This window comes from Scophthalmus maximus, chromosome 13 (assembly GCF_022379125.1).
Source record: "Scophthalmus maximus strain ysfricsl-2021 chromosome 13, ASM2237912v1, whole genome shotgun sequence".
NCBI lineage: Eukaryota > Metazoa > Chordata > Actinopteri > Pleuronectiformes > Scophthalmidae > Scophthalmus > Scophthalmus maximus.
This window is the reverse complement of record NC_061527.1, coordinates 11,896,124-11,916,051: the sequence shown is the minus strand read 5'-3', so window position 1 is coordinate 11,916,051 and position 19,928 is coordinate 11,896,124. Positions and strand designations below refer to the sequence as shown.

Here is a 19,928-nt window from a genome sequence, read left to right as displayed (position 1 = left end):
ACTTGTAACCCCTTGACCTTTTGACTTGAAGGTTGTTCTCACACTCGTGCAGGAGAAGGAGAGATTCTTTGTGTTCACCTTTTATTGTCAGTTAATGAAGCGCATGTACGAGCAGGATTTTGTGAAATCACAATAGTGGTCTAGCATGCAACTTCCACAAGTGTGAATTGAAAACTTGAAAGATCCGGTGCACATATTATTTTCAGGGAAGGGACATTATGTGTCCAGTTGCTAAACTTGAAAGATGAATGAAATAATTATTGATTTTTCAATGAATTAGAAGGAAAAGATAAAAGGTAGTTCAACTCGTGTGGGGGGGAAAGAACATGCCAGACACAAATTGTTATTGCAAGCTGAATATTTGTTCATGTCTACCAGCTGTGATATGCGCTTAAGTGCAAAAAGACAAAAAGGAAAAAAAGTACCATTACATAACAGGCATATGGCAGATAATACGGCAAAAAAAAGAGAAGGAAATACACAGACATGTAGTCGAGTCCAAGGGATATATCAATCAGGAAAAAAGAGTCTCAACCCTTTCTTCAGGTGAAAAGAAGTGTGCTCAGGCGGATTGCAACTGGACAAACTAGTTCAGTGTTGCATAAAGATGTTAACGGACGTAGTCACTGTGCATAGCCTGTACGAAAGAACAAACAGAAGAAGTATACACATTCATAGGTGTAAATTTGCACTCATTTAGTAAGTTTAATGTCTCTTGTGTCTCTTGCTTACATTTGCACTTCACTATTTATTGCACTAGTATTGTAAAATCTTATTATCTTAGTTTAGTAACCTACAATCCTTTTATTTCTTGCACATCCAAGTGTGTTGGCATTTGCTTTGGAAGTGAAGCGTCAAAGTGCAACTGGCTGATTCAGATTTTGTCTGTAAATGAGGGGTGGAGAACCGTTGTCCTATCAAGGGCAATTAAAATTTTTATAGCATCCTTTTGAGGGCCATAGTCCTTTCTGCCTGTCTAACTTCTCTAATGCAATTGCTGGAACAGTTTTTCTATGGTGAGTCAGCCTTGAGTGAACCGAGTCTTTTGAAAGAGTCTGTTCTGAAAAGATCTGCTCACAGCAGCAATTTGTCACGCACAGAAATGCAAACCTCTGTGCGTGTCTCATCAGAACGTTCATTAAGTTTATACAGCTCGGGCAGGAGGAAGTTGTTGTACCTAAAACTCTGAGTAATGATTTTGTGTTGTAGGTTGTCGGGCACATCCGCTGGTTCCAAAGTGTCTTGAAACCTGCCGAACAACCAAAGAAGTTTTGCAAACTCACCAAAATATTCATTCACAAATCTCCTCTTGAATTTAAGCTTCATGCATGCTTAACATTGTTTCTGACTAAACACAGTTGCCGAAGAGCGCTGATTTTATCCCAAGTGCCATCATCCTTGCCGTTCATCCAGTTTAGCTGCATGTTTCAGGTCGTAATAACGTTGACTCGAGATTGGCTTTTTTCCATCTCTGACAGTACGTCCCAGTAGACTTTGTCGCACTTTAGCCTGTCTTTTACTTAAACAAAACCCATAAAAATGGTCTGTACATTTCTCTTGGAAAACGCAACAGTCTGCATTTACTTCTTTTCTTGACAGTCGCCTTGACCCTGGTCAGCGATGACACATAACAGTCTGTGTTTGGTTCATCCTGACCTTGACCTGACAGGCATAGCCAGAAGGGATCACCCTGAAGGGCATGTTGGTCTTCTATTTTACTGTCATTTTCTTTTATCACGTAAAAAAATCTTGCTGTTCTGTCTTTTTGGTATGTCTTTGTTGCTTTTTTGTATTCATGAAATGTCTTGCGGCCAGTATTCAGGCCCGGAGGCCGGAGGTTCCCCACCGCCGCTGTAAGTGCCTCCACCATCTCCAAATGAGTAGCAAAAGGAACTTGTGCCTGAAACGTGTTCTCAGATCTCCTCCCGTTTCTTGCTTTGTCTGAGATTAAAGAGGAGGAAACTCCACTTTAAACTTGTGGAATACATAAAAAACTGCGAGTGAAAGTCCTTTTAATGGGGGTGTCACTCAATTTCAGTTCGCTAGAGACGTGCAAAAAAACACAGGCTGGAGGAAAGAGTATCACAAAAATAAGAATTCACTTTAAAATGTGGCAAACTTTTTGACTCTCAGGCCTCAAACGTGGATGAACACTTCTACCCTCTCTCCGTCTTTGTCCTGCTTGTGTATGTGCGAGACAGACGCAGTGGGTTAGGGTTAAAAGTGCGTATTGTGTAGGACAGTACTTGTTTTTGTTCTGCAGATGAATTGAAGCCGCAGACATGCTGGTTGTGCAGGCAAGTTGAGGCTTGTGGCTTCCTTTCAGTTCCAGAAATCTCCTTGAAGTTCTGTTTTGTGCCCAAACATGTTTGAAATAGTTGGTTAATTAGCTGCTTCAGTATTAATTACACAACACAATGACAGTACGTTTCTGTGTCATAGCTTGATTAGCTGAAACCCCCAATTAAATTCTGATTTCTTTTTCTAATAGTCTTTATCTTTTTATAACCCATCTGAGCAGTCCGTCCCTCTCGAAAGTGGCTGTAGCAGAAAGTAGGGTAAATACATGGACCGCTTACTGTGTTAAATCTTATGCTGAAACAAATCATCAATAAGTAAATTAAGTAATTTATAATTTTCTCTGATTCGCGACATTGTAAATCGAATAATTTAGAGCTTAGGGATATAAATATCTATCTATCAGAATTATAAATGTTTAATACACAATAAATTATTAATCAATTCTGCTCAAATAAAGTGAAAAATTAGGCTGTGGATTAATTCGGGTAACGTTTCGGGTTACTTCTTGGCCAGCGAGCAGCGATTTTCAAGGTAGACATGGTGCCCGGTCAAGAAATGGTCCTTTAAGACTATAATGATAATAATGCTATAACAATGATGACAATAAGTTCCCTTTTTGGGAATTGTACTGAAACATTTGATCAAATATAATAATCTGTGTCGTTTGTTCCTTTTTTTCCCTCCAGGTGCCTTTGTGATTTGCTGGACCCCCGGCCTGGTTGTCCTGCTGCTGGATGGTCTCAACTGTAAGAGTTGCAATGTCATGAAATCGAAACGCTGGCTGCTGCTGCTGGCCGTGCTCAACTCCGTCATGAACCCCTGCATCTACTCCTACAAGGACGAGGAGATGTGGACAACCTTCAAGAACCTCCTGCGCTGCATTGGAAATGGCACCCGGCGTCAGCGGTCGACGAAGGCCAATGCCAGGCCACTCAGCTCTGCTCAGGATACAGGCAACAGTCAGCCCCCGTCAGAGGAGATGAAGAGTGAAGATCAGGGAATACTCAAGACCTGAAAATGTAACTTTTTAAAGAGTTTTGCAGAACTTCTGGCCAGCTCCGACTGGACACACCTATGAAGGTTCAGATTTGGAGATGACTTGAAAGAGAAACTACACACTTTGTCTCCAGTGCAGAGCTGAGATGGAGACGAGAGACTTTGTTGCACTAATAATGTCAGCAAATGGATGCAAAGGTGTGCTTTTCCCAGTTTTTTCAGGATTTCAGTTTTTGAACACGACTCCCACTTCTATTGAATGAGAGACTGCTGATGCTGTTTAATCCTGCTCCTTCGTCTCCCTCATCCCTCCCCGTGGGATCTTTAAACGTGGATGATACTGTGCTCCAACGACTGAAGAGAGAACCCAGTATGTCAGTGCATGGCCGTACATTTCTACTTTTAACCTCAAAAGGGGTAAACATCATGCAATGGGTGATTTTTCTTTAACAGATGCACTAGTCAAGCTAGCCACTTGTTTAAAGGCAGGTACTATAACATTTTACATTTGTTTACTGCTGTACTACCATGCATCTACCACTAACTAAGTCTAGAAATCCACACCCACCTTTCAAGGCAGTTTTGCCTCTGAGGAACAGATAACAGCGTCACTCCTCTCTTGTCCCATCGCTCTTCTTTTATCAGCTCAACCTAAGCAAACGGATAAACTCCAACCTGCAGCACCTCATGGCAGGCAAAGTTTTTTCACCCTGTAGCATTGTTTCACATCCACCCCAACCCACTGAACTCACTGCCTGTTGCTGCTCTGACGAAACAGCTGCTCACCTGAGAGTGGAGGGATTTTAAAACGGTAAGCAGCATAGAGATTAGTTTCACAACAGGGCTTGCAATGACTTCTACTGCATAGTTGTCTAATATGAACATCACCTTGAATGATCCCCACAGAGTTCTCAAAATGGGTAACATAATATGTATTCATACATCATGCAATATCTGTTATTATAATGTATTTTATAATGGAGTATAATGATATACAGATTGTGACTTGATCCTAAACTTTTATGGCATTCACTACATTTTTAGCCTTGGCTGCCGTGGGGGCTCATGGCCAGTGTTGGTCAGTTGGTCTATCATGAAATATTGTATAGACATTCATGGTCCCCAGAGGATGACTCCATCTGATGGCAGTATCCCCTGATGTTTCATTTAAAACCTCCAGCAGGTCGATGTTTTTACTCATCTGATGATATAGCTCAACGTCTATCAGAAATTTTGCTACAGATAATATCTTCTCATGGCTTGATGATCCCTGACTTTCCCTCTAGCACCACAACGTGTTTGATATTTGTGGTTTTGAGTTTTGTCTCGAAAACTGAGACATTTGGCGGAGACGTCCTTCTCGGTATGTTTACGACCAAATATCTTTTTAAGACGAAGCTCATTCTCATCAGCCTCGGCTAGTGCTAATTAGCAACTGACCGCATTCATTCATGCTTAGATGGTGAACATGGAAACATTTGACAGGGTTTGCAAATCCTGCTGATCATTTATCGCAGCCTCACAGACGAGTGTCTGCAGCCTTCTTGAATAGTGAACACACCACCTACTTGGCACCTTACGATGACCCAACCAAACCGTAATGTTACCTGCAAATCCTGTTTTACCGAGTCTCTCCCTCTGATCCCACTGCAGCAAGGATGTTAGCGTACTAACAAAAATAACGCTGAAATCATCAATGGAAACTATTACATGTACATGACTTGCACTTGCAGTCAGTAGTTGATGAAGCACCACTGCCTGAGATTTGCGAAAGCTCAAGAGCTGCTACTTGAGGTGATTTACTCTTTTCATGAGTGACATTTAGTTTCCAAAGGTCGAGAGAAAATAGTTGACTCTTAGGAACAAGATTGTCCACTTAATTAGACGGAAAAGGACTTGCATCAGTTCAAGTGCACCCTCTGCCAAAAAAAACAAGCTAAAACCCTTTCTCTGATAGAAACCTGTAGCTATTTGAATTGTCCTGTAAATATCACCCATCTGAAATGTTTAATGGAAAATGGTGAAATGTTGTAGCCCAAAGGCGAAACAAGCAAAACACATTTAAACATTAACACACGTTCTGTAGGTTATAAACAGCATATTCTTTGCATCTAGATGTCAATGAGTAAGTGATGTTAATATATTCAGCGTACCGTATACATGGTTTCCTCTGTTCCTCCCATAAAGCCTTTGAATCCTGTTAAAGTTTCACTTCCCTCTAATTTACTCAAGTCGACATGCTTGAAATGCAGGCCTGTTCATAACCTTTCACTCTTTACAACCAAAAACCCACAGCAGCTTTACCTCCCCCCAGCCCCCTCCATGCTTTAGGAGACTTGCTCCTCAGCTTTCCTTATCTCATGTATGTTAAATGCTTTTTTTTAATGCAGTTCAACACATGACACATGACTCTGCATACACAACGATTTAGGAGAAGGTTCAACACTGTACAATTTACCAATAGAAAACTACTCAGGATGTAAAGACATTTGCTTTACGTTTCAGGTCGAGGTTAGACTTGATCTATTAAGAACATGCTGTATTGTAGCAAGTGCTGTATGTCCTCTGAGCCCTCTGTGGACCTGTCCTGACTGTTCCCGGCCGCTCTGGGTTTTGAATAGCCCAAAACATCAACTGTAAACTGTTTGCTGTGGCAGCGCTTTTTCTACATCTGTGCTCTAATTATGCGTTCCTTAAAAGCCAATTAAATTTCCCAGATGTTCAGAAATGCTGTCTTTTGGTTTGTTCTTAATCTTGGGGAAAACAGATGTAGGCGGAGATTGTGCCATAAAGGCACAATAACTTGATTACATGTGCAACCCTGAACATGATTATCCAATGTGTACGACTGCAACAAAGCACAGCATGGACCCAGCCTGCCTTGTGTCAATTCCAGGCTGTTGCTGATGCCGGTGTAATGATGTGGGAATGTTTTCATCCCACACTTTACCATTACCAATCAATCATCAGTTGAATGTGACAGCCCATCCTAGTGTTTTTTTTTTCTGACCATGTGCATCCCTTTTTAACCACAATTTACTATCTTGTAATGGCCACTTCCAGCAGGATAAGGCTCCACGTCAGACAGCGAAAGTCATCTCTACCTGGTTTCATGAACATGACAATGAGCTCTGAACTTCTGTGGCCTCCTCAGTCACCAAATGTGAATCCAGTGGAACACGTGGGATGTGGCAGAACAGGAGTTTCTCAGCATGAATGTGCCACCCACAAATCTGACGCAATCATGTCAACGTGGATCATAATCTAAATGGAATGTATACAAAAACTTGTGGAATTCATGTTACAAGTCACAGAGAACTGAGGCTGTTTTAAGAGCAAAGGGAGGCCCCACCTCCACTTTTGGTGTTATTACCGTGTTCAGTGAGCGACAACTGGGGTTGCTCCATCACAGCTTTGTTAAATCACAAGGAAGAATCATAAAGCTTTTTTGTAGAAATACATATTTATCAAAGCAAGGAACCAAAAAATGTAGCCAATTTGCTTTAGTTTTTGTATAAAAGCCTATTTGTCGGTACGTAAGAGTATGAATATTCTTTAGTTATAAATGTGTTTTTAGGGAGGTATTGTCCATAGAAGCCTACACAGGACGTCTCAGAGGGGCTACGAGCCAAACTGCTCCCAAAGTTTGCTCGTATTGCTACTCTGATAACTTCAGATCTAGATGCCAGGTGACAAAAAATCTTTCAAGATCTCAAACAGTGAATCATAAAAAATTTGCCTTGAAACTTGAAAACAAACAAAGTCAACACTGAGGAATGCACAAATGGGGCATGACACCACCCACAGGTGACCAACCGGAACAGGCCCTTACCTTGAATTAGCTGTCGCTACAGGTTTGAAACATAAAGTCCACAACTCAACAAACTATCTAACAAAGGTTTAATCATTTTAGACATTTAATGCAGAAAAGTGATATTATGATATTATACCTTTAAGGCAGTACAACTGGAATCGGCAGGGACCTCGGGCTGACATTGACCTGTGGGCCAGTGAAGGTGACACAATACAATCTATGATTGGAGAGACTCTTCTGCTGATTGGACAATTAGAGACAGGGAAGAGGGGTCTTAAGGAACACTCATTTGAGGAAGGGTGCTGTGGCGCACACACACACACACACACACACAGAGGGGGAAATGAGGTCATTCACCCAGTCAGTCAGTTTAGACCAGGTCTGGTCACGGCAGTAAACCTCCTCATGGCTTTTCGGATAGCAGCATCCCTCCAACTGTATTTCCTGCTGGTAAGTTCCTAATTTATTCTTTTACTCATAAACTTAACATCACAGCAGCCTTAATTCCTGAGATTATTCTTCGAAACTTGAGTTTTTTTATTCAATGCACTATGATGTGATGGGAAACTTGACTTAATGACACAGCAGATGGAATATCATCAACTGTTTGAAATTAGCTTATCAGATTCACATTATTTTGTTTATTGCGGACAAAACCCCTCTTGCTTTGTTGTCTTGTCAGAAACACTTGCTGCTGTGGGCATGTGGTCTTGTGGTTTTTTTTTCAGTGTATTGCCATTTTGTAGTAGGGCTGACCAGTCTGGGTTCTTTTTCTTAATTAAAAGATAAAACTGTGATCTTTACTTACTTGTATCCACCACCGTGTTTTGCTTGTGTTGTTGATATTGGCTGCTGTTTGATTTCACTTTTTGTCATTTTGGCTTATAACGAACATGTTGTTTACACTGCGCACATGAAAAAAAAGCCTTTTTTACAAATAAGCTTCCTCTCTGGACTGCAGGGAGTAAATGGCTGGCATGACCTGGACAACACAGAGTACGACTGTTGGCCGAGCAACAGTCCAAATGATTACAACATGATCAGCTGTGGTGGTGAGTCCTTTTCTGCATTTGTTTTCCCTATTTGTGTGTGTGTCATTTGCAAGTGAAACAATTTACTGTAAAATCAGATGTTTTCCTGCTGCAGGTGAAAAGGAAGGAGACAACATTTGTCCAGAATTAATTACAGTAACTTAGGAGGTGGGGCTCCATAATTTATAGCTACTTGTGAAATCGTACAATGCATGTGCAAATACAGCACCTTGTTGCATGCACATGCACTCTGTTTGAATGTGTTCAGGTGACGTGCATGTGTGTGTGTGTGTGTGTGCAGGTCTGGAAATGGCATGGGTGCAGCGTCCCCCAGAGAAAGTAACCAATGGGGAGGAGTTCAATGTTTCCTACACGGTGACGGCCTCAGATTCCTTCTACGAGTACGCAGTCAGGAACAAGATCTTCCAGTTTAGGTGAGTGTAACATAAAAACCTGTAACACTGCCATGCCCACACACACACACACACTCACACACACACACACACACACACACACACACACACACAAACACACTTCTGTAGGGGTAAAGTAAATCAGTAAAGTGTGCAGAGAAGAATGAATGTCTAAAACATTTGTGTAACAGTTTCTCATTTCATTTTAGTAACAGCTACTGGTTTTTGGTTGATCTTCCATTATAAATACCATCATGGGGAATTGTGTCAATGAATTAATTTGCCAACCCATCTTCACGTCTAGTGACGCGTCAGAGGCAAAGAGATTCTGCCATGAACACGAGTGTCCGGCAAACTGGAACAATGCCAACGAAATGAACTGCTGTGTGTATCACGCCAACATCCACTCGTGTCCTCTGGGCCTCATGGTTTGTATCATCCATCGTCTAAAACTGCAGAAATACCATTTCCGTTTTTGTTTGTGTGATTGTTGAACAAACTAAGAGGTTGAAGATTCTTGTAAATGTCTGTCTTGGGGAAAATGCTATTTTTCAGAGTTGACACTAGAGGCTAGTTTAACGAAACGTACAGTCATTTTTAATTTGATGGTTTAGTTGAAGCAATACCAGTGCATCTAGGCCAACAGATTCTCATCATCTCTGAGAGTTAAACTAAAATAACCTCTTACTATACAGAGAGGCATATTTTAGGCATATTTCTTAAACTGTTGTTTTCACTCCTCGCAGAAACAAGGTGGAATCTGTGGACCGTGGATTCCTGACGATGGTAAAATAGTGACTCACACTGTATCCAAAGCAGGCAAGATGACGCAGAAATACTGGACTTCAAAGGTGAGTTGAACCAAACAGAACTCTTTGAAAAGAACCAAAAAATTCTAACACATGTTGAGGTTTGGGGAACATGTGTAGCACTGCTTACTGAACCATTTCATGTTAATGGCTATGAATATTTCATCCTGGGTATTGGTATGAAAACACAAACACACACAAAAAAATCCTCTTGTACTCACAAAACAATTCAACTGCGATACTTGACATATAGTGTGGTCCATCACATTTGATCAAAATGAAACATCCGTTTAGGAGCCTGTAATCGGCTAATTCACTACACAACAAAGTCGACCACTAATGAAACAACAAATATAGCTTATTACTGACTTTTGATTAATATTCAACATTACTCTTCCACAGTGCAACTGTACTTTAGTCTCTGTCATGGCGTTTTCTCATCATTTAGGTGGTGCTGATCCACGTGGGAGTCACCTCAGTCATTGCTCATATCAAAATAGGACAGATGCATGCAGCGCTGGAGTCCAAAGTGCTTGTTGTCAGTGCCCAAGGTCAGTTTGCTTACACATATATGCTATGACAGTTGTACAAAATGAATGTCTGCGAAGTACAACATGATATCAATACGTTTTTTTTTTTATCACGACAGAGACACAAAAAGCACGGTTGTGTTTACCTCCATGCACAGAAACATTATAGACAAAGGAATATTGTGAACTTGTTTTTGACCGTGCAGTGAAATAGTCTTCATTTAAAGCTGAGTGACAATAATAAACCTAATTTTGTACTTGCTGGCAGAAACCAGTATTTATTTCTTAATGTACCCCTGTCTGTCCTTGAAACATCACGAACCCAAGTGATTGTGTGAATTATTTTATTATTATATATTATTTCAGTGGTAGAAAGTACCTAGTACATTTACTACTATTCTTCATTTCCATAGTGTAAAACACAAGTTATGCCACTAATTTAGGAAGGAAATATTGCATTACTGTACTGCACTAGATTTATTTGAGAACTTTTGTGACTAGTAATATGCCAATTCAGATTGGTAATACAAAAAATATTCATCGTATGAATAATGTTTTATTATAGGGTAAGATAAAACTTTATAGAAATTAATCTGCCAAACCATTTGCAACGTGTTGTTGCATCAATAATTATAATCCCATTTTATAAATATTATCCTGAAATGAGCCAATTTGCATATTGAATACTTTTACTTGTAGTATTTTGAGTACTAAAAGTACTAAATTATTAAACTTAGTAGTATAGTAATGCCACTTTAGCTTGAGTAAAGTACTTTCCTTCTCCACCGCTGAACGCAGTTGACAGGAAACCTAATATGTAAAATGTGTGACTGTTTCAGTGTGTGGGGATGATGTCTGCGAGCTGGAGGAGAACTGTCTGAACTGTCCCGCAGACTGCGGCATCTGCCCCATGTCCATCACTATCAAAGTAGCCATAGGGCTCCCGGTCGCCCTCTTCAGCAGTGGATTCATCCTGACCATGGTGGTCAGTCTGTGCAGCACATGCTCAAATATAACCCCAACAAGACACAAACACAGGAGACGACAATGTGCTGATGTTTATCTTTATTTCCTCCCTGCAGTGGCTGCAGTACCAGAAACAAAAGATGTTTTGGGACGAAAGCTGGATCATCAACTACAAGAACATAATATTTGGTAAATTGTCTCAGGCTTAAGTTTTAAATGATGCAATCTAAAGATACTTATACAGGAAACGTAACTTTAAATGAAATCTCACTCTTTTTCATGACTGTGACAATGAGCATTTTTATATCTCAGCCATATAAAAAAAAATCCTCCAAGCTATTTTGAATTAATAGTAAAATTGTGTGTGTGTCTGATGTGAGTACTTGACCATCCTGCCTCTGCAGGTAGAGTGTGCTGTATGGGAAACGGCAGCATCACCAGCCTGCAGCGCATCAAGAGTAACTCCACCATCAGTCAAACCACTAATGTGACTGTGTGCACCGGAGTCAGCAACTCTTTCAAACAAGGCTTCATCCAGCCAGGCATATAGTGAGAAATTTTATTATTTGTTCATATAACCGCTCATGAATCACTTACTATTCAACCATCACCTATGACTGTTGTATTTACACACATTCCACCTTATTCTTTAACAATCTGGGTCTGCTGCAACAGTGCAAAGATTTGTATCCTTGTTTAAAATACCCTGAATCACAGTAGAGTTTCAGCCTTTCGCTGAAAAGACAAAACTAAAATATCCCACTGACATACAAGTAAATATTCAGAATATTCAGACACTTTGCCAAGTGACATAAGTAAGAATCCAGACTCTTATCTATGACACTTTAAATTTAGCTCCAGTGCCTCCCATTTCTCTTCTACACACTCCCATCTCCGCACAGGATCTCTGGAGCTCCGCCAGTGGGACCATCGGGTCCTCGGTTGGTATCTATGTTTCCAAGGCCCTTCCAAGGAAGTGTCCTGGTTGTTCACCACATATCTTATTTCAGGGTGATGGAGGCATGCAGGCAGTTACTTCTACCTCGTTGTTCTAATATGCACTGTCAGCTGTGAGACCTTATATAGACACATGTGCCTTTCGAAATCATACCCAATCGATAGATTTTTACCCAAGGTGGACTCCAATCTAGGTGTAGAAAGGATGATCAAGAAAAATGGGAAGACACCTAAGCTCAGTTTCAAGTGTCATAGATCTGGAGACTCGCGTCAATGTGATATTGCAGTTTTTTTAAAGTTAGGTTAGGTTGACCTGACAGTACATGTCTCACAGTGATGGGAGGACAGTGGCGGTGAAACACATCCAGAAGAAACACTTCACCCTGTCTAAAACCATCAGGAAGGAGGTGAAAGAAGTCAGGTGAGGAAATTCTTTGACAGTGTGAATGCCTGAGGCCATGTTCAACAGTTCCAAATGACAGAATTGATTCATGCAGTTACAATTTAAGCTGACACGTCATTTTTCAATAATCGCTAGACAACTGGACCACCCTAACCTGTGCAAGTTCATCGGTGGTTCTATCGAGGTGCCCTATGTGTGCATCATCACAGAGTACTGCCCCAAAGGAAGCCTGTCTGACGTGCTGCTGAATGATGACATCCCCATCAACTGGGGCTTCAGGTCAGAAACCTTCACATGCAGCTTCATATATATCTTTACCTGTCTGTTCTCAGTCCCATTCACTGCAATGAAGATCTGCTTTCAGTAGCAGTGCGGATGCCTTTTAGCTGAAGATCATGGTTAAGTCACTGCTTACTCAGTAGCAAGCAGTGAGTCCAAAACAAATTGAAAATGCAAAATAAAACTTCAATATTTTCATATCAGTCCTTCAGTTTGGGTAATGAGGAAGAATTCCGTTCTACACTCAATATTTTTACCCCATAATTCAGAAGTCACAAAGATACTTCTCTAACAAGATGCTCAACAGTCCATAATGCAAGTGTGAGAAATAGACCTATAGGGTAACCTAAGGTTTTATAAATGTATGCACATGCATGTATGTATTTGCTACAGGCTCTGACTTTTATTGCAAACAAAATGCAGAACGTAAGAGTGTCTTCTGCCACACAGGCTGTCCTTTGCCACCGACATCGCCCGTGGGATGTCTTACTTCCACCAGCACAAGATGTTTCATGGGAGACTTCACTCCAGAAACTGTATTATTGACGACCGCTGGGTGTGCAAAATCTCAGGTGACCAAAAAAAAAAGAGAAAACCAAGCAGTCTGCAATATAATGGCACATGTTGTTTTTTTAAACTATTTTTGTCTATTTTTAGCAGTTACACACAGGCAGTGTGATAAGTCACTTAAATAACATTAAGAACAAAATCATCTCCTCACAGGAGTCATTGCAATGTCATGATGAAGGCATAGTGGGAAAACAACACCCTGCGTCACTCTACTCCATATTTTCTTTGTTTGGCTCCAGATTATGGGCTCACGGCCTACAGAAAGGAGGACTTTGAGGCTACCAGCAATGGCTTCAACTGTAGGGATATGAATCGTATTTACTGCGCTCCGGAGGTCCTGCTGGGCAGCAGCTCCAGTATGACACTGGCAGCGGACATCTACAGGTGTGTTTGAGTGTATAAGCAGTTAAAAGTGGTCATTATTGATTGTTATATTTGGAGATATGATGATTTCATACAGTTGGATTAAAGATGCAGAGGTATGGTGAGCAGGCGAGAATCCTTATATACATACACATACATATGAATAGTGATATTTCTTCTTTTCCCTCCTCTCCTCAGCTACTCCATGATTCTGGTTGAGATTGCAACTCGCTCTGACCTCATTTCAGTGAGTATGACGGCCTTCTCTGCAGATTACAAGCCTCAGTGTCCTTTTGATCTTTGCTCTGTAACCAGCAGTCCCTCTCCAACAGGACCAGACTGAGGGGATTAGGATGGATGTCATGTGGCGCCCCCCGCTGCCTGAACTCAAAGCAGGGAAGGCCGATACTGACTGTCCCAGTCAAGGACACTACTGTGAGGTCTGTCACAAGTGCAAATATGAGAATTATTATGCAAATATGAGAATTATTACGCAGCTGTGGAGGCTTGAATAGAATATTGATTAATAATGCAAGAAAAAAACATGGTGATATTTTCCAGAAGACATTGTGGTGTAAGAAACATTAAACATTAATGTCTTACTGTATTTTCTGGGATGATCGAGCAGCTCATTAAGAAGTGCTGGTCTCACAACATCACCATGAGGCCCACATTTGAGCAGGCGAAGAAGATGCTTGACAGGATGAACCCACACAAAGTCAGCCCAGTGGACATGATGATGAACCTGGTAATAACCCACTGAAATGTATTCAGATAATATAGAATAAAAAACAAATGCAAAGATTTATATATATCATATCTAAATCCGCTCAGGGTAGAACAGAATATCATGTGGCTCGTACACCCAATGCAAGGAAAAACTTTGCAGACATCTGGATTCCTGAGAGTTTCAGACACAAACAAGAGTTGTTTAACTGCAGATGGAGAAGTACAGCAAACATCTGGAGGCCATAGTCGCAGAGAGAACGCAGGACCTTCTTCAGGAGAAACAGAGGACAGATCGATTGTTATACAGTAAGTCAAAATTACAGTGAGTGAAGAGTTGCAGGGCTAAAATGATTCATTCCAAGCAGAGTGTTGTTATACAATGTTTATTCCTTTGTTTTGTGATCTACTACAAACATATATATATATATAGTTCGTATTGTTAATATATTTCATATACAGAAGTCTTCAGTATAGTCCTGCATTATACAAAGGAAGGTTACCAGTTGTCGTTGTCAGGTTAATCAAAAAGAATGAGGCTTGATAATAATGAAAGTCAGACTTGGCTGCTCCGGCTGCCATCTAGTGGTGCAGATGTTGTGTTTTCTTTAATACCCATTTCTCTTAACCCTTACAGACTGTTCATATTCTATACACACAAAGTATGGACTTGCCTATGTGACATTAAGAAAATATTATTGATGTTTTACACCAATCTTTTTTGGAGAAAGAGCATCTTCTATCAAACAATAGTATGATCCGTATGATCATAGCTATGCTGTCCTGTTCTTTGACTGTTTGGAGATTCCCCCATAACACTTCAAAGACCAATAGGTCCTTTTCCAGTGGAAACCTTGGCAAATGTGGTGGGAACGCAGGCGTTTGGTCTACCTTTAACTCACTGCTGTCCCTACAGTCCCATAAAAAATATACACAGACATGGCGTGTACAGTTTCATAGTTATAAGACTCCTAAAACCTCCATATTCCTTGAGTTGACCCACACTGGTGGATCTAAAATCAATTTCAATAGAAACGGGTCAAATTTGGCACCTATACAAAAGTAAAAAAAGGTGTTTTTACTGCTGTCAAATGTCAAAATGGGTCAAATACAGACCACTTTCTAGGAATGCATATACAGTATATGCATACACAGTTATATTGGTAAGTCATTACATTTGTTTGCAGGTATGTTACCAAAGCCGGTTGCTGATGACCTCCGTCAAGGTCGAACATCTGAAGCTCAGAGCTTCTCCAATGCCACCGTCTACTTCAGGTTTGTGATCATGAAATTGACATTTCAGATTTTTTTTTAAATGGACATTGGTGTAGTTGGAGATTCTGTAGTTAGTTTTATACTTTCATGTTTTTCTTTGTTTGGTACATGAAACTGGAGATGACTAACGCTGTATTACTCCCCCGTGACAGCGATATTGTTGGATTTACTCAGTTGTCTGGTGCCAGCACTCCCCACCAGGTTGTGGACTTCCTCAACCAGCTCTACACCACCTTTGATGACATTATTGACAATTACGACGTCTACAAAGTGGAGACAATAGGCGATGCTTGTAAGTAAGGATAACATTTGCAAAATGTTAAACCGTTAACATTAAGTGACAAATCCTATTAAATTCAGATTAACTTTTACAGTACAAAAAAGAGAGAGAATTCAAACACTAAACAGTCAAAGATTGAATTAAGCATTCTAGACCTTAATGTGAAACAGGAATAATAATTTTAATTCTAAAAATAATCTCAACGTGTCTTGCTATTTTACTATCAGTGAACCTCTCCCTCTTCCTGTATGTTCTCTTATCATGGAATAACGGCTGATTGTGCAGACATGGTGGTCTCTGGGGTCCCCGAAGAAAATGGCATCAATCATGCTGGAGAGATAGCCAGCATGGCCCTGGATTTGGTCAGTGTCTGCCACAATTTCAAGATCCCCCACAAGCCTAACACACAGTTAAAGATACGTGCTGGCATCCACTCAGGTACTGTGACCATTTGATTGAATCCAGCATCAGTTTATCAGATTGATCTGACCACATTTGTTATGGTATACCATGTCCCATCTGATTCTGTTTGGATTATCTCTGCATTTAATGTTGCAATATCACAAATTTTTTTTTCTGGATGCTTTTTTAGCAAATTGTTCATGCGCACAATATTTGATTGGACAGTTTCACATAGGTATATGTACATATACGCCTATATAAGTAACTCTAAAATTGAGTGTTTGCCCACCTCAATTGCATTTTCATGATATGGCAATATCATACAGTATCATTAGCCAATACTTTGTTTACAATGGCTGCTGTTTATACCATCAGGACCTGTTGTGGCTGGTGTGGTTGGCACCAAAATGCCACGCTACTGCCTCTTTGGGGACACCGTCAACACGGCATCACGGATGGAATCAACCAGTGAAGGTAATGAAGAAATAGGATACACTGACTTTGATCGAAGTTTCAAAATGGAAAACAGTTTGAAAAAAATGTCAGGTTCACAGCAGTATTTGATTTGATACAGTGCATGAGGTAAAAAGTATCCTGCTGCGGGCCACTGCTATTGTGCCAAACAACATTGTCTCTGTGTTGTTGGTGTTTGCTCACCACCTCAGCACAATAGAGTTACAACATGGTGAAGTGCATTAAGCTAGTTGGATATTGGAGACGACAATCTTAGTTATTTCAGTGTATGGTGTGTGCACCCAAGTCATATATGTTGTAAAATTACATTTTTGGTTTGGAAACACACAGTTTGTCCTACAAACCTTAACCATCTCAACCTTCCCTGTTCTTGTATGTATTATGTTTATGCCTCTTAGACCAGCACTTAGTATATGACTTATATACTATATGGGCCACTAAACTGTAGGTTCAAAGCAAGCAGCAGTATTGTATGAAAGACATATGAAATCAACATAGTGATGTGACTCAGTATATATGATCGATAAATAAAGGTTAAACTTGTGTATTTTCTTTTACAATATATACTAATGTTGATTGATTTGTTTTATGAAATGTGCGGCCGTCAAATTTGACTGGTTGGATTATCTCACACAAAAAAAACCTGAGGAATGCCGTTACTGAAAATAAATGAATACATTTTATACACGTTAATCTTGTTCATATTACTATTTTCTATCACATGCTGTTTGTTTCTGTATTGTTATATCCACAGCACTGAAGATCCAGGTGAGTGGTGCCACAGCTGACCTTCTTCACACACTCAGAGGTTACGTTCTGAACTGCAGAGGATCACTTGACGTGAAGGTAAGATTATCAAAAACTTCAGTGCACCTTCATATACTGTTGTATATGTGATCCGTATTGAATAATATTGCACTGACTGGTGCAACAAACCCAGGAATCAGGTACCGTATACTGAGCTTCCTGTAGCAGTTCTTTTAATAAGTATTCTTGTGGAGAAACCCATAGAATATACTACACAAAGGCTCATGCTCAGCACATTCCTGACCATGGTCGCGTTGGTTGTTGTAGTGACTGGATCTTTTACTGCTTTAGAAAACAAATCACACTGAAAAGAGCTGATGTACCTCCACAACTTCTCTTGAACTGAGCCAAATTGGGGCAATCAGCTTTATGGCTTTTAAAGTTTTTCTTCCTTAATTGTATAACAATTCTATTGTGGAGAATTTTTTCACAAGTTGCAAATAATCAGATAAATGTTAATGCACTTTATTAAAAAAAGACTGAAAATGGATTTTCAAGGCTGAGATTTAAAAACGGTCATAGGAAATTCAAAACTTCCCTCCAAGGTGTAACAGACTGGGTGTGTCTGGTATTTGGTCTCTTTACGGGGGAAGTATTGTACCATCCAGTTCTGCTGGCTTCTATTCACATTGTAACCTAAGACTTCTTATTGTTGGGTGGGTGGTGCCCGTGTGATTATGGGGGAGGGGTTGCTTGTCAGTCCGAACAGACAAGGTTGTAAGTGGCCTCAGCTGGTATTAACCCAAACACCCCCAACCCCCTAACCCATCAAACCCTAATGGCTTTATTAAAATTGAAAGGGACAAATGTTTTGAGTGACTCTATCTTGCTCCCGTTTTTCTTGACCCCCACAGGGCAAGGGGGAGATGACAACATGGTGGCTTGAGGCAAAGAGAGACGACGACACAGACCCGTTGCTCAGGACATCTGAATCAAGAAGAGTCCCAGTACCAGTTAGTGATTAAATCTAGGTAGAGCCTATAATGTGGAAATAAATATATGAAAATTAAAGAGATATTGTGATATGTAAGATGAATAATCATGATACATTTATGTCTTAAGAGCAATGGGTAGTCTGTCACACTGAACTGTAAATACACTCAGATGATAATTGTGTCTAATTGTGTCTATTCTCATAATTATAGTGTTATGACCAAGGTTAATAGTGACAAGCAAATCAAAGTGATGATGAGAAGAAATGCACACTATCTACAAAAAAAATAAAATTGTAATATGATTGCGCAGGACATGGTCATATTTTTGCACTTGTTGGGAAGAATCTACAAAAATATGCAGGAAAAACATGCCAGGGCGGAGGAAATGCTACTTTTGTTTCACATAATTATTCATTGTCTATCATATATAGCTTAATAAGTTTTGTTGTTTCTTATAAATTAAAAGTAAAGTAGATATCCACTGCCTGAAACTTTTAGACAACTTGTTTTACAGTAATTAAAAAACAACAACATATTTATATTCACTTTCGCACCTTTAGAGTCTGATTCCTTAAATTTCAAAAATGTTTTTGTGGGTTTGCTTTGAAGTTATCACATTTTCACATGCAGAGTAGATTCAACACAAAACTCCTATAGTTTCATTTTGTAGAAAAAGAATGTACAGTTGTTCATAGATTTTATTAGAAAAGTATTGCTTACTGGTCAGGGCAATTATTTATTTCATTTATTGTTGTTATATTTAGTGGTCATATGATTTACATTAAAATTACTTTAAAGTCACAAGTTTGTTCATTTTTCTGGTGAAACAATTTAGTTACAAGTGCATAATAGTAAACATATGATGCATAACAGTCACTTCATTGTCACTATGTGACATTTCTGTCATCTTTATCCTTACATATTTGATGATCATTCTCTTGGCATCACAAATTATGGAACGATTATATCAGAATAGATAGACTTGGTTTGTTCTTGGTTTATTGGGATGTAAAAAAAAAATCAAGAGATTTTATTTTTTTTGCATTTTAGTTTCTTTATGAGATGATTTTAAACAATAACATGGGTATAATTAAAATTACATTTTAAACTAGAAATTTCTGCCTTCTGCAAAATACACTGCTATGTTGAATTTGAATGTAGAAGCAGTTGAGCAAGTGTTACAAGAAAGGAAAGGGGGAAAGGATATAATCTGTAGTAGTGTACAGTGAGCTTGAAAGGTGTCAAATAAGGAACATTCATATTTTGAGTTTATGAAATAATGTTCACAAACAATTGTAACCTGTAGCAGTTGTATATCACCTCGTGTTCATGTAAAATGCATTCATGAATATGCATGTGTCAATAAAATAATACAAATTCTCACAAATTTTACTTTGTGAATGTTTACAGTCAGTTTTGCAGCTGTAGACATATTTTGTGTTTCATAAAGTTGTGTGCACAGATAAAATTTGCACATTTTAATTAAAAAGATATTTAGGAAATGTATGTCTTGTAAGAAATTAGTCAATCAATGCACTTTAAAATGTATTATTATTAACTCTCCTTGGCCCTGAAACATCAATAGAGCACATGAAAG

The 19,928-nt window shown here is 39.5% G+C and overlaps 2 protein-coding genes across 3 annotated transcripts in view; both read left to right on the top strand.

Moving 5' to 3' along the window:
• LOC118318741 (mucolipin-2) overlaps positions 1-6,025 on the top strand; it is a 28,097-nt gene extending 22,072 nt beyond the window's left edge. For both annotated transcript variants that reach the window (XM_035648662.2, XM_035648663.2), the window contains one exon: positions 2,988-6,025. In XM_035648662.2, the coding sequence (XP_035504555.1) occupies positions 2,988-3,316 (329 nt within the window). In that variant the 3' untranslated portion in view covers positions 3,317-6,025. The remainder of the gene's footprint in view (positions 1-2,987) is intronic.
• Positions 6,026-6,155: 130 nt separating this feature from the next.
• Positions 6,156-19,718, top strand: LOC118318706 (atrial natriuretic peptide receptor 2). Its single transcript, XM_035648620.2, has 23 exons — positions 6,156-7,561; positions 8,073-8,163; positions 8,444-8,576; positions 8,860-8,983; positions 9,302-9,406; positions 9,813-9,915; positions 10,734-10,879; positions 10,977-11,049; positions 11,265-11,409; positions 12,152-12,238; positions 12,356-12,499; positions 12,950-13,071; positions 13,309-13,453; positions 13,631-13,679; positions 13,765-13,872; positions 14,061-14,180; positions 14,374-14,467; positions 15,346-15,433; positions 15,586-15,725; positions 15,999-16,151; positions 16,491-16,589; positions 17,344-17,435; positions 18,251-19,718. The coding sequence occupies exons 1-23, from the start codon at positions 7,331-7,333 to the stop codon at positions 18,359-18,361; spliced, it is 2,703 nt and encodes a 900-aa protein (XP_035504513.1). The 5' UTR covers positions 6,156-7,330; the 3' UTR covers positions 18,362-19,718.
• The last annotated feature ends 210 nt before the right edge of the window (positions 19,719-19,928 follow it).

Bases quoted from the DNA above. Each gene is read 5' to 3' on its own strand.
- LOC118318706 (XM_035648620.2), top strand. From the start codon at position 7,331: ATGATTGGAGAGACTCTTCTGCTGATTGGACAATTAGAGACAGGGAAG. The intron at 15,434-15,585 runs GTTTGTGATCAT...CCCCCGTGACAG, and splicing joins AATGCCACCGTCTACTTCAG to CGATATTGTTGGATTTACTC. The intron at 16,152-16,490 runs GTACTGTGACCA...TTATACCATCAG, and splicing joins ACGTGCTGGCATCCACTCAG to GACCTGTTGTGGCTGGTGTG.